The sequence below is a fragment of the Mytilus edulis genome, chromosome 8 (genome assembly GCF_963676685.1).
Source record: "Mytilus edulis chromosome 8, xbMytEdul2.2, whole genome shotgun sequence".
Lineage (NCBI taxonomy): Eukaryota > Metazoa > Mollusca > Bivalvia > Mytilida > Mytilidae > Mytilus > Mytilus edulis.
Window position 1 is genome coordinate 85,079,877 of NC_092351.1, and position 14,415 is coordinate 85,094,291.

General features: G+C 31.8%; 1 protein-coding gene across 2 annotated transcripts; it reads left to right on the plus strand.

The window, feature by feature from the left end:
• Positions 1-6,050: 6,050 nt before the first annotated feature.
• LOC139486479 (uncharacterized) lies at positions 6,051-14,205 on the plus strand. Of its 2 annotated transcripts, XM_071271369.1 has the most exons (7): positions 6,051-6,158; positions 6,958-7,049; positions 7,496-7,531; positions 8,693-8,862; positions 9,176-9,336; positions 12,298-12,464; positions 13,910-14,205. In XM_071271369.1, exons 2-7 carry the CDS (start codon positions 6,983-6,985, stop codon positions 13,960-13,962), a joined length of 654 nt encoding a protein of 217 aa, XP_071127470.1. In that variant the 5' UTR covers positions 6,051-6,158; positions 6,958-6,982; the 3' UTR covers positions 13,963-14,205. The 2 variants fall into 2 exon arrangements, with proteins under 2 accessions (XP_071127470.1, XP_071127471.1); XM_071271370.1 differs by lacking the exon at positions 7,496-7,531.
• The last annotated feature ends 210 nt before the right edge of the window (positions 14,206-14,415 follow it).

A 14,415-nucleotide genomic window follows, 5' to 3' on the forward strand; every position in this document is an offset into this window, starting at 1 on the left:
AGTACATTGGACGATCGACCAAGCTTGATATCAGCCTGAGTTATTAAAATTCAATTCTATAATAATAAAGCTGTTCGGGTCAAATTTAATTAGGCCGGGTCAACGTACTACACGCCACAAAGCTGTATCAGCTATTTTATACATAGCTTAGTAGTGTGATACAGACATTTGACGATCGACCAAGCTTGATATCAGCCTGAGTTATTAAAATTCAATTTAATAATAATAAAGCTGTTCGGATCAACTTTATTTAGGCCGGGTAAACGTACTTCACGCCACAAAGTCGTAATAGCAGTTTTATTCATAGCAGAGTGTGATACGGACATTGGACGATCCATTAAGCTTGATATCAGCCGGAGTCATTAAAAGTCAATTCAATAATACACGAGCCTTAAGAAGATTTATTGCTGTTATTTAAAGTTGAAAAGAAATATTAATTATTTGTTGGAGGAGAATTATATTAAAATGAAGAGATGTGTTAGGACAACTACAAATCAAAGCCCAAATGATGTGTGTATAAGCATCAATAAGTCGACAGTAAGACTTAAACAATGATAAAAAATAACCCTATGTAAGATGAAATACAACTCGACATAAGCTTATATTATAGAAATCAAACGAAAACACTAGGGGCATGTTTTATGACCAAACAATAAAACAGAATATAACAGACAGCTATTAACGAGAAACCCTGAATTACAGGCTCACGAATTAAAGACTGATGTTGAATGTAGCGAGGTAAAATATACTGCGAGAGCTCAGTCTTCCTTCTTACTTGAGACCATGGTGTTATAGTAAAACAGTTGAATGTTAAGGGTTAACAGTCAGACATAATACACGTAAGTACTTCATGGTTACTCAGGTCACTGAGAGGCACTTATAATTATTGATAAATCATGTCCTAACATGTTAAAGAATCAATCAGTACACAAACGAATTATTGAAAAGTATAACCATGTCTTTGATATTTGAAAATCATCATTGACCTAACGAATAGTCAATGGAAATTTTGAAATGTCGTATCATATTGCGAGAAGAGCTATTGAATCAATATATTCATCGTATTTCTTATATAGAGATGACTTAGCTGTATTTGGCAAAACTGTTAGGAAATTGGTTCTCAATGCTCTTCAACTTCGTATTTTATTTGGCATTTTTAACATATTTTGATTCGAGCATGACTGATGAGTCTTTGTAGACGAAACGTGCGTGTGGCGTATATGTGAAATTTCAATCCTGGTATCTATCGTGAGTTTATTCGAAAAGAAAAGTATCAACCCAGTGATTTATATTCAAATTGACTAATGACATCTAGCTTTATTGATAATTCCGGAGAACATTGTCAGCCCAGTAAATGTAGTGTGGTCAGTGTTTCGGTACCTTTCTTTTTTTGTACTTCATATACAAACATATACATGAATGCTTAAGATGGGAAAAATATGTAAAATGCAATTTTAGTGAATTGTTTTATCAAAATGTTAATTTTGTGGCCTTCTTGGAATTGTGTTTTTTTTTAAAACTTCGCAACTTTATATTTAAAAGTTTGCAAACAAATTAACAACAGCTATAGTAGTGGACAACTTTACATGAAAAATGTGCATAACTGCACAAAAATTAGAAAGCGTAACCTTCGGCAAAACACCAAAAACAACGATCTATTTTTTAAAAATCTACAACAGGAAAAGATGGAGATTGTGATTTACACGTAAAAACACAAATACAGTTTTGGCGTCGATAATTGAATTTTGACAAAAATATAAGTGGTATTCTACCAAAAGAAAAGAAGTATTTTACGTCACAGTACTGTGGCAAATGGAGAACGAAAATGCTCGAAGACATTGCTTTATTGAGGGACCAACAACTACTAATAACGGACTAATGAGGAAAGAAACTTACAAAAATACTATTTTTGTTTTATGAGATTTAATGTAATTCTATCGCACTGTATTTATAATTTATGAACAAGACGCAAATATTAATAATGAAACAGATGATGTCCGGCAATGGTAAAATTATTAAACTGAAATCAACCTTGAGATTAACCCTTGGAAAAATACCAAAACCACATCTACGATTTGTTTTTACAATATATTACAGGAAAATATATATATATTGTGAATTACACTTTCAAACAAATACAGTTTAAGCGTCGTTGCCATACTGTTCTAGTGATAAAGTGATAAAAAACGAATTAATAAAAAGTATTACCCTGTCTTTGATATTTAAGATTTATCATTGACCTAACGAATAGCCAATGGAAATTTGGAAATTTGTATTAATTTTCGGAGAAGAGGTATTGAATTAACATATTTATCGTATTATGTATTCATACCACACTGTGTTCAATTGTACACAAGGTATAACTAATCTCGTTTGGATTGTTTTACATTGTCTTATCGGGGCCTTTTATAGCTGATTATACGGTATGGGGTTTGCTCATTGGTCAAGGCCGTATGGTGACCTATGGCTGTTAATGTCTGTGTCATTTTGGTCTCTTGCGGACATTTTTCTCATTGGCAATCATACCACATCTCCTTTTTATATAATAATGTGGAAAATAGATAATTGCCACATCCATAAGAAAAACTATGATATAGAGATGACTTAAAGTCTTATAAAAGGGAAAGTTATTCCTGCTCATTGTAGTATAAATGAACTTATCATAGATACCAGGATTGAAATTTCATATTAACGCCAGACGCACGTTTCATTTACAAAATACTCATCAGTGACGCTCGAATTAAAAAATGTTAAAAAGGCCACATAAAGTACGATGTTGAAGAGCATAGAGGAACAAAATTTCATAAATAAACTCAGTGATTTATATTCACATTGACAAATAATATCTAACTTCATTACTTATTCCGGAAAACATGGTAAGCCATGTAAATGTAGTGTAGTCAGTGTTTTGGTACTTTTTTTATCAGTTCATATACAAATATATATGTATAAATGAATGCTTAAGATGGGAGAAATAAGTGCAATTCTAGTAAATTGTTTTATCGAAATGTTAATTTTGTTTGTGTGACCTTCTCGGAATTGTGATTTTTTTTAACAGTTCGCAACTTCATTTTTAGAAGTAAGCCAAAATATTAACAACAGCTACATTTATCTGGACAACTTTACATGAAATATGTTCATAACTGCACGAAAATTAGTAAGCTTAACCTTCGGAAAAACACCCAAAAACCACAACTGCGATCATTTTTTTATTAATCCACAACAGGAAAAGATGGATATTGTGAATTACACGAAAAACACAAATACAGTTTTGTCGTCGATAATTTTTAAACCAAAAGAAGAGAAATATAAATTATTTCACCGTACTGTGACAAATGGAGAACAAAAACACTTGAAGACAGTGCTTTATTGAGGGACCAACAACTACTAATAACGGACTAATGGGGATAAAAACTTATAAAAATACTATTTCTATTAAATGGGATTTAATGTAATTTTATCGCATTATATGAATGTTTGTATTATTAACTAGTTTATGTAATTTCTATATAAAAGCAAATTTTAAAAAGTTTTTTCTGAAAAATTCCTTTTGACAACAGCTGGATGATTATAACTATTTAAATAGATTTACATTTGTTTTGATATTTTCATCAATATCAATGTTAATTCAATTGTTGTATTTTGTTTAATCTCTTTATAATATTAATTGAAAAATAATGATTCTAAATTAGACAAAAACAATCATCATACTTTTTGTATCGGCACATAATTTGTATAACAATGATAGTACGATGACCTTACACGTTGTTTAAGTTTCTCTGAATTACCTGCCTTATTTGAAAGTTCTTTAGTAACAGAAAGAGGAAACGGCAATTTACCGATGTTCCTAACTCGTAAATACAATCTAAATATAGAAAAAGAGGAAAAAGTCAAAGAAGGCCCATAAATAGGCCAATTAATTTATTAATTTATAATCGTCTCATCTAAGGATGTTTTTTTAGTGATATCGTCATCGTTGTTATTGGAATAAATGGCTTCCTAATATTCATGACCTTGAACAAATAATTAGTATTGTTCTCCAGTTACTATATTTTTAAGACAAAACGTTAATACAAGGATTTCTCGAAAAAGTCAGGTCAAATTAGTTTGGAATTATAGAAAAATTATACAAATGACGGGAAAAAGCTGACGCACTTTAATCTCATATTTAGCAATTGCATCATTTGGGTCTCAAATTGTAAGAAAATAAGTGTAGAATCTGCTCAAATTTAGCTTAATGATTGTTTATGAGCTATTTAAAACTAAAATGAAAAAGTGGGTGATATGGGGCAAAATATTTTATTCTGTTATGTAGTAAAAAAAGAGTCTTTAACAGGATATGACTTCATCCTTAATTGATGTGTTAATTACGTGTATCTTTTCTCAAGCTATATTGATAAATGATTGTATCATACACGTAAGTACTTGTACCTGTAAGACTAAGACTATGAATGTATTTTATCGTAATTTGCATACATACATTAGATTAGGGGAGGTTTGGGATCCCGCTAACATGTTTGAGTGCGCCACTTTCTGTATATATGTGCCTGTCCTAAGTCAGGAGCCTGTAATTCAGTAGTTGTCGTTTGTTGATGTTTAAATATTTGTTTTTCGTTCAATTTCTGTACAGAAATTAGGCCATTAGATTTCTCGCTTGATATTAAACTAAAATGGCAAAGTTATTTATGTGTTCGTGTCTTTCATTGTGTAGTTAAAAATTAGTTGTTCAAATAATGTATAATTACACATTGTCAATTAATAAAAGAAAACATGTAGATAACATGTAACCAAGACAGCAAATCATCGACCTTTTCGAAAACATATCACAGATCGGTTTTGAACACAAAACCATTGAGAACTAATAAAAATAAATCATCCAAAAACTATAATACGATTAAGAATTAGATAAAGACAATTACTCACAAGGTTCTCGACTTTAAAAATGCCCATGTTGTAAGGTTAAACTATGTCCTGAAATCTCAACAAGTTGCATTGTTAGCATAATGAAAAAAATGATCAGGACGGTTATTTTTTTTTTAATTTAGAATAAATTAAGTGATAAATGATAAATCGGACTGTTTACTTTTAAAACAGTAATTGTATAAATTAACCTGTGTAATATAAATTATTTCTCCGTTCTTCAGGTTCAGGAATTGGAAAACTCAAGGAAGCTAGACCAATAAGATGTAAGTATGTTGATATCTGATATCATGTTTTATTTCCGACCTTGCAAGACCTTCATGGATAGTCAAAATCATGTAAAACTCGACTGGTCGTCATGTGTTAACTAGCTATATATATATATATAGTTTGTAGAGAGAGTGCATATTGGTATGTTACATTATATACCATTATCAAACCCGAATTACTCTTCTATTACGAAAAAACCACTGTCTGAATGTATGTTTGAGTACTCGTTACTAGGTATTTGCCAGTTGCACATATATACTCAATACAATATGCATATTAAAACCATGTTTTTGTATACATGTAATTCATGAATTTTATTTCATTTATACAAAGTAAAATTTTCACCTTAGAAACATTCTTTCAAATAGTTTTAACATAGAGTAAGGAGAGTTTCGCACTATCTATACGTTAAGATACCATCTAAATAAATGGTTGAAGGGATATACGAACTTCGAATAAAATCTCTAAACAACAACAAAGGTCACATGAATCTTCAAATTAGTCGCATAGCTAATTTTAACACATATGTTGCGCCTTTTGCAGTTAAAGATGAAAAGAAAACTGAATGTGTGTAGCTAAATGTTTTCAATAGCAATATGTATTTAACTGAAAAATTGGGTTCACTGATTAGGATGCAACAATTCGGAAAAATGTATTAACATATTCATAGTAAATTTCAAAATGATATCATTAAATCAAATATAGATAAATTAATCGGTTAAATATTCACTTAACATTTCACTTCAGTATAGGTATCATGTCCTGCGTCACATCTAGATTGTTTTTCCCTAACAAGGAAGCTGCGGAAGGAGCCGCGGTTTGTTAAGATAAAAACAAGTTAACATGCGTAGATGGAGAAATGAAACTATATTTAAAAAAAGCTGCTGACAGATGTATTGTCAGTCATAGTCCAGGCATTGAAACCAGTACCTTGTGTATAAGTGATATTTATTGGTATCTCTTATAGGGTATGTAATGAATAATATTATACTAAAATAGTGTCTTTGCGTATAAAAAAATAAATGTCTGAAAAAAAATGGCTCTTAAAATGGTCAATTATATTTATGAGAATCGATTTAGGAAAAAAAAAGAATTAAACTAAACGCTGATTAAATAGTTTTAAGGTGGTACCCAACACTTTAACTAAAAATAATTTGGCTCGTTTAATTTTCTTAAATTTTGTCAAAGTATTTACTTTGACCCTTTAACAAAAATATAAAAATTTCAAAAACTTTGAATCAACCGTTTTGTCAGAAAAATTACACTGGTTATATAGCAGTTTGACACCAATTTTTATCATTGGGAAGCTTAATATTCCTTTTACATTGTAACGTTTAGCCGACTTTACAGAGTTATCTCCTTGTAGTGTTAGGTACAACCTTAATGTGTAAAAAATGAAAGAAAATTGAAATATATCAAGACGAAGAAAATTAAGTAAACATTTTTATTTGTTTGTAGACAACAATTGAATTAAATACAGTAAATAACGATATTTTTGGGATTTTGTACGAACAAGGACAAAAATAATAAAAAAAAAATAATATAGAAACGGAAACAGCAAATTAGAAATAATAGTAACGATTTGATTTTATGTTTAAGACAAATGAAGATAAAAAATTAGAAAGAAACAGTGACAATATTTATTTCGGTTTAAGACAAACGGAACAACAACAACAAAATTTACACTAACGACTGTTTTTGGTTTAAGAAAAGCGGAGACAACAATTAAAAAAATAATTAGCAGTAAAGATTTTTTGTTTATTGTAGATAAACGGAGACAACAATAAGTGAAATGACCAGACTGTTCCTAATCATAGTTGTTGTATGCGTAGTGGTGCAAACTGTCAGCTCAAACAAAAGTAATAACATTTAATAATCATGACAAAGAAATATATGTACGGTAAAATTCTCATTAACTTTCAATCCTTTTTGAATTTGATAACTATCAAAATAGTGAATGGAAATGGGGAATGTGTTAAAGAGACAACATTGAGCAGAAAACAATCTCGAAGGCCACCAAAATGTCTTCAATGCAGCGAGAAACTCCCGTACATGGAGGCGTGCTTTAGTTTGGTCCCTATACAAAAATGTATACTAGTTAAGGGATAATGGTCATCATACTAAACTCAAAATATACACAAGCAACAAGTTGCATGGTTAACATAAGGGAAAAAAATGATCAGGACGGTTAGTTTTTTTAATTTAGTATAAATTAAGTGATTAATGATAAATCGGACTGTTTACTTTTAAAACAGTAATTGTATAAATTAACCTGTGTAATATAAATTATCTTTCCGTTATTCAGCTAATGGAATGGGAAAACGCAAGAAAGCTAGACGAAGTAAGTATGTTTGTCTAATGCTTAGTTAGTTTCTGTGTGTGTTATATTTTATTGTTGTGTCGTTGTTCTCCTCTTATATTTAATGCATTTCCCTCGGTTTTAGTTTGTAACCCGGATTTGTTTTTTTCTATCGATTTATGAGTTTCGAACAGTGGTATACTACTGTTGTCTTTATTGATATCTAATATCATGTTTCATTACTGACTGTGCAAAACCTTCATGGTTAATCAAGGTCGTCATGTGTTAACTAGTTTGTAGAGACTCAGAGAGTGCATATTGGAATGTTACATTATATACCCTTATCAAACCTGAATTACTCTTCTATTACTAAATACAACTGTCTGAGTATGTTTTAGCTACTAGGTATTTGCCAGTTCCACATATATACTCAATACAATATGCATATTAATACCACGCTTTTGTATAAATCTATTTCATAAATTTTACATCGTCTTGGCGATAATATTTTTACCTTAGAAATATTCTTACAATAAAGTGTTTACCATGTCTATCCACGGTTTGTGGTACCGGAATATCAGTTCACTTCCATGTAAATTTCAACATACTGTAAACCAACTTATTTTTGCCAGCAATTTTTTTCATCATACTAAACTCAAAATATACACAAGAAACTAAAATTAAAAATCATACAAGACAAGACAAACAAAGGCCAGAGGCTCCTGACCTGAGACAGTCGCCAAAATGCGGCGGGGTTAAACGTGTTTTTTTTTTAGATCTTAACTCCCTATACCTTTATCTAATGTAGAAAAAACAAACACACAACAATACGCATATTCAAACTCAGTTTAAAAGAAGCCCGAGTCCGATGCCAAGTAGGTAACAAAGGAAATAAACAAAATGATAATGATACATAAATTAACAATGGACTATAAGAAGTTACTCACATGATTGAAAGATTATGAATTCATCATATAAATATCATCTATAATTACATGTGTTTATTTGCTTCCTTTGTCATATTATTGCATGTTTATATTATCATTTTTTCGTATAATGAATCTATCAAATGCCTCATTTTATGTATTGAATTCCAGATTACACTATCAAAAAGCCACCCATAAAAAAACACACTTACAAAGAGTACTTTTCTTTTATAAATATTTAAAAAATGTATGACACAACTGTGATGATTGTTTACAGTTTGGTTTCCTGTATTCGTTGCGTTTGAAGGAAATGGTAAGTCTGTGTATGACGCATGGCGAAGTCAGTCAGAATGCAACCCTCTTCCCACGTCTTTTGGAACAGTCGGTTCTCAGCGTCATCTCCGAAATAGTGTTGTGGATGACTGGAATAATGCAAATATACGAATGGTATGTCGCAACTTATAATAGTTTATGTCAGAACTATAAAAATTCGTTCCCAACTAAATTTATTAAGACATCATTTTATTTAATTCATTATATCAATATATTAACTTTTATACGTTCATTTTAAGTTCACAGCAAAACAAGAGAAGTCAACACATTTCGTTTTCATGCATATTTTCAGAGAAATATCATTATATACTTTAGAGCCTGCCAACACTGATTTTGAACCTGAAGGCCTCGTCTTGTTCAAAGACATATTAAAAACTAAGTGTGCATGTTTAATATGTTAAAGAAATATGATTTCTATAATTCACAGGTGAAGGTTGAATTTTTCAAAAACAACCAAGTTGTTGCATGGATGACTTTTAATGGTAGGAATACAGATAAGATGAACTGGTTTAGCAAATCAAACCTTGCGCAGAGTGGTTTTAATGATTTAGGATCACGCAGTACATTTAACTACTTTTCGATTGCTGGGTAAATGTTTGCTAAATATATAATTATTTTGTTTTATTTAACGGAGGCACACAATTTGTCCAATTGATTTCAGTGTTGAGTTCATCGTCAAGCATTGACAGCTCTTTTGTCTTCAGTTCAAATTAAGTAACAGTCATTCCATGTTAAAGCAATAGATTAGGTTGCATTGTACTTAAACAAATCTTCATACTTTTAATTTCATTTAAGGGCTTATCATCCTTTCTTTCGCCTATATCGCCTGACGAATGCGCTCCGTAATCCTTGTTTGACGACGACACAAAGTAAAAAGAGACATTATTAAGTGTAAAATTGTCTAATTAGTTATCAAAAGTACCAGGATTATAATTTTATACGCCAGACGCGCGTTTCGTCTACATAAGACTCATCAGTGACGCTCAGATCAAAATAGTTAAAAAGCCAAACAAATACAAAGTTGAAGAGCATTGAGGACCCAAAATTCCAAAAAGTTGTGCCAAATACGGCTAAGGTAATCTACTCCTGGGGTAAGAAAATCCTTAGTTTTTCGAATAATTCAAAGTTTTGTAAACAGAAAATTTATAAAAATGACCATATAATTGATATTCATGTCAACACCGAAGTGCTGACTACTGGGCTGGTGATACCCTCGGGGACGAAACGTCCACCAGCAGTGGCATCGACCCAGTGGTGTAAATAGTTATCAAAAGTACCAGGAGGAATAAAAAAACAGAAAAAAACGATAAACAGTTTATCGGATTTCCTATAAATATCGTAAATTATCAGCCGATTAACACATTGTGGACCTTGTTTGCTCGTTCGATGTGCTCATTGCCCCACAAAGTTTCACATTGTACATGATGTCGGTAGAACATCCCATTATTTTTCCGTACTGGTTCCCTGGAACCTATGAAGTACAATACATTTACTTGAGATATGTGAAATATGCAATAATGTACCCTTCTTGTTTTAAATTCATGCATTTTTATTTAATTTCAATCGCGAAAAAAAGTAAACAACAATGACAACACGTCATTAGGTTTCATTTAATACACACTTTACCAACATATGCATACATGTGTATTTTGAAACTAACACGCATGCGTAGTAATAAGTTTGTTTTTTATATGATGTACTACTTTCTTGTATGTTCTTTATGACCGGGAAAAATTGGTTGTGGTACACAAAATACAGAAGCTATGATCAATTGTCCCGATTCCAATTTCAAAATGATAATATTTCTATACCTTAGCAGCAATACACTGACTATCCCTCGTATGGAATATACATTTGTCAATAGCAGCAATACACTAACTACCCCTCGTATAGAATATACATTTGTCAATAGCAGCAATACACTAACTACCCCTCGTATAGAATATACATTTGTCAATAGCAGCAATACACTGACTACCCCTCGTATGGAATATACATTTGTCAATAGCAGCAATACACTGACTACCCCTCGTATGGAATATACATTTGTCAATAGCAGCAATACATTGACTACCCCTCGTATGGAATATACATTTGTCAATAGCAGCAATACACCGACTACCCCTCGTATGGAATATACATTTGTCAATAGCAGCAATACACTGACTACCCCTCGTATGGAATATACATTTGTCAATAGCAGCAATACACTGACTACCCCTCGTATGGAATATACATTTGTCAATAGCAGCAATACACTGACTACCCCTCGTATGGAATATACATTTGTCAATAGCAGCAATACACTGACTACCCCTCGTATGGAATATACATTTGTCAATAGCAGCAATACACTGACTACCCCTCGTATGGAATATACATTTGTCAATAGCAGCAATACACTGACTACCCCTCGTATGGAATATACATTTGTCAATAGCAGCAATACACTGACTACCCCTCGTATGGAATATACATTTGTCAATAGCAGCAATACATTGACTACCCCTCGTATGGAATATACATTTGTCAATAGCAGCAATACACTGACTACCCCTCGTATGGAATATACATTTGTCAATAGCAGCAATACACTGACTACCCCTCGTCATTTGTCAACTCACACGATATTCAAGAGCTTGGAGCTGCTACTTTCAAAATTAATAAGCCAGGATCGTCGTTTATCTCACATATTCCTTGGAAATTACCACGGCCTTATAAATGAATTGTTAGTGTCTGCTACTCAAATAATACAATATGGTATTTAGTTATAGATTCTAGGTGATGAAGTTGTGTATATTTTTATTTTTATTTAGTTTTGCAGTTAACTGTATTCGTGCTATTATGTTTCTTTTCTATTGGTCGTAAGCATTTTGTCCGTGATGTATATATGTTTACACAGTTTTGACTGTTGTCACATTAACTTATTATGTTTGTTTTGCGCACACAATTTTGTCGATATAACAGATTTATAAACAACTTCCACAAAAGTGGTAGGTTTATCTAGTTATAAAACAGGGTTATACCCACTATTTTCGTCGTAAAAAGGTAAAATGTCTGTACCAAGTCGGGGATATTATAGTTGTTTTTTTTTCCTTCCATCAGTTGATAACGTTCGATTTTGTCCGTTAAAATGGACTTATCTGTTTGAATTTACCTTGGAGCTCGGTATTTTTGTTATAAGTTTTTATAATTACATGGAAAATGGATATCCTTATGTCACAGAATGATTTCCAATACCGTGTGAATGAATGTCATATTATATTTTGTTTTTATAATCCATCACATTGTTAGTTTCGAAAGTCAAACTGTGCGTAAACAACCTATTTCAAGGAACTGTTTTCTGCCTAAATTCACATTCTAAAATTGAATAGAATAAACTACACAAACAAACGAAGTTACAAATAAAATAAACATGTATAAGAAAAGGTCAAATGATAAAAATCTTTTTGAAGAACACTGTCAAGATACAGCATTTCATTTGATTGTTGTCTTAAATAAATTCATCAAATCCGTTTAAATGAATGTCCAACAAATACATTTTTTCAGAGATCATCAACGAAAATTCTATGTAAATCAGAACTACGGAGGATGTGCTAAAGATCAAGGGTGGATGTACGTCCTTGATCAAGATAGACGATGTCCATATGAACGCATTGGCTTGATTCCGATGTTCCTTTATACAAAGAACTTCACAGATAGAAACTGGACCCGTAGTAAGTTCTAATTGAGTCATTTATAATCTTCACATTAAAACAGTTTGAAAACATTGTTCACTTAGTATAAATTAATATTTATGATTGGAGATTTAAACATTATTTGCTTGATCTCTTCGCTAATGATAAGGGTGGTTTACTATTAAAAATATCAAAGGTCTCGAAAAATAAACATGTTTTAAGTGATAATGCATACTTTTTTGAAGGAAGAAGTCATATATTAATCTTTACCAAAGTGCACATTCATTGAACTAATTTGGTGGTTGAACGTTTCTTCCAATATAACTGAGGGGGAGGACAGGGGCAAGGGAGACAGGGAGAAAGGGGGTAGAAGAAAGGAGAAAGGGGGTGGGAGAAAGGGGAAAGGGGTAGGAGAAAGGAGAGGAAGGCTAGGAGAAAGGAGAAAAAGTTGGAGAAAGGAGAAAAAATAAAATATCTCTCTTTTTTCGGTAAATTAAAAAAAAAATAAGGAGAAGAGGGGTAGGAGGAAGGAGAAGAGGGATGGGAGAAGGGAGAAGGGTACCCCCTGTCCTCCCCCTCATAACTAAGGAAAACGTAAACTAGCAACAACAAAACAACGATGATAAAGTTGCTGAATTTCCCGTTTATTGTCAAGTTATAGAGATTGTAAAGGTTGCAGTAACCTTCCTCCGGATAGTTACGAAGGCGAACTGATATAACAACAGGAAGAAATGGACCAACAAGGATATTGATTGATTGATACTTGGCTGCTCTACGTCCAGCAGGACCAAATAATAAGACAGGCGTACAAATAAACGCCTTTCTTTTTCATTTGTTTTTTTAAGAACTAATTAGAAATGTCTTAATTTACAAAGTATTCGTTAAATGATGTTTGCTATTAATGTTTTTTAATCAGTGTAAAAACTCAACAGGGATAAATGGCATACATATTTTACTCAAGACGCACCGCACCGTTCGTCTATACAGTAATCTACTAGTGCAACAGAATGAATATAATTGGATTGCAAAGTCAAAAGCATAGTTGAATTGCATTTAAACCAAAACAACGAAAACTGTTTCCAAATACAACAAAAGCAATCGATCCCTGAGGATTGAAAACCTTAGTACATTGCTATTATTAGAATTATGTTAAACTTTATAAACAGTTAATTTACAGAAAATGAACGTTTCAAAGATAAGTTGTCAACTCCAACGTCCTGGCTTCTGGCATGGCGATTTCATAGTCGACAAAACTTCCACCATCAGTATCAACCAAGGGGTTGTAAAAAAACTCACCAAAGCTATCGGCGTATACGTACACTTGCTTATTGTAGGCACATTCTATTCGTTTTATCAATTAATTTAAAATGGTAATATTATCGGATACTAGGGTAAAGAAATTGGCGAGATTTTAGAACAAACAAAAACATTTTCTAAAGATTCATGCTGCAGTTATTTTAATTTAATTTAATGTTTTCTTGTAGACATGGCAGAGCCAGCGGATATGATGGTTATTTCTGTCCTAGCAGAATTATAGAGAGTTGGTTAATAAGATCAACGTTTTGCTTTGAAAGAGTTTGGCAACTGATCTGACATCACACCATATATGGAACGTTATGCTTTTCTTCTATTAGATACCACTAATTCAATTAGTTTTTATTGTAAACATATTTTTATATACCGGTTAAAGTACAGATCTGGATTCTCTTAAGATAAATCTGATTTTACCTGAATTATGATAGTGTAATCAATTTTCCAATTAAAAACTTTCTATACACTATGTGAAATTAGTTTCAATGTATTTAAATGGAACGTATGTGATCAAGCCCATGCAACTTCATTTTGTCTGGTTCCAAGAAATACAAAAAGCATGAAGTCCGAATGGATAATACAAAATCTTAACCAATGAAAAACATAACAAATCATTGCCATTTGAACAAAAACGATAGCTCACATAAAAAAAAAACCCCAGAAAATATAAAAAAAAAAG

What these genes read in the sequence shown, in the direction of transcription:
- LOC139486479 (XM_071271369.1), top strand. Translation starts at nt 6,983, where the DNA reads ATGACCAGACTGTTCCTAATCATAGTTGTTGTATGCGTAGTGGTGCAA. An exon ending in AACTGTCAGCTCAAACAAAA is followed by an intron (nt 7,050 to 7,495) that starts GTAATAACATTT and finishes TCCGTTATTCAG; the next exon opens with CTAATGGAATGGGAAAACGC. An exon ending in ATAATGCAAATATACGAATG is followed by an intron (nt 8,863 to 9,175) that starts GTATGTCGCAAC and finishes TATAATTCACAG; the next exon opens with GTGAAGGTTGAATTTTTCAA.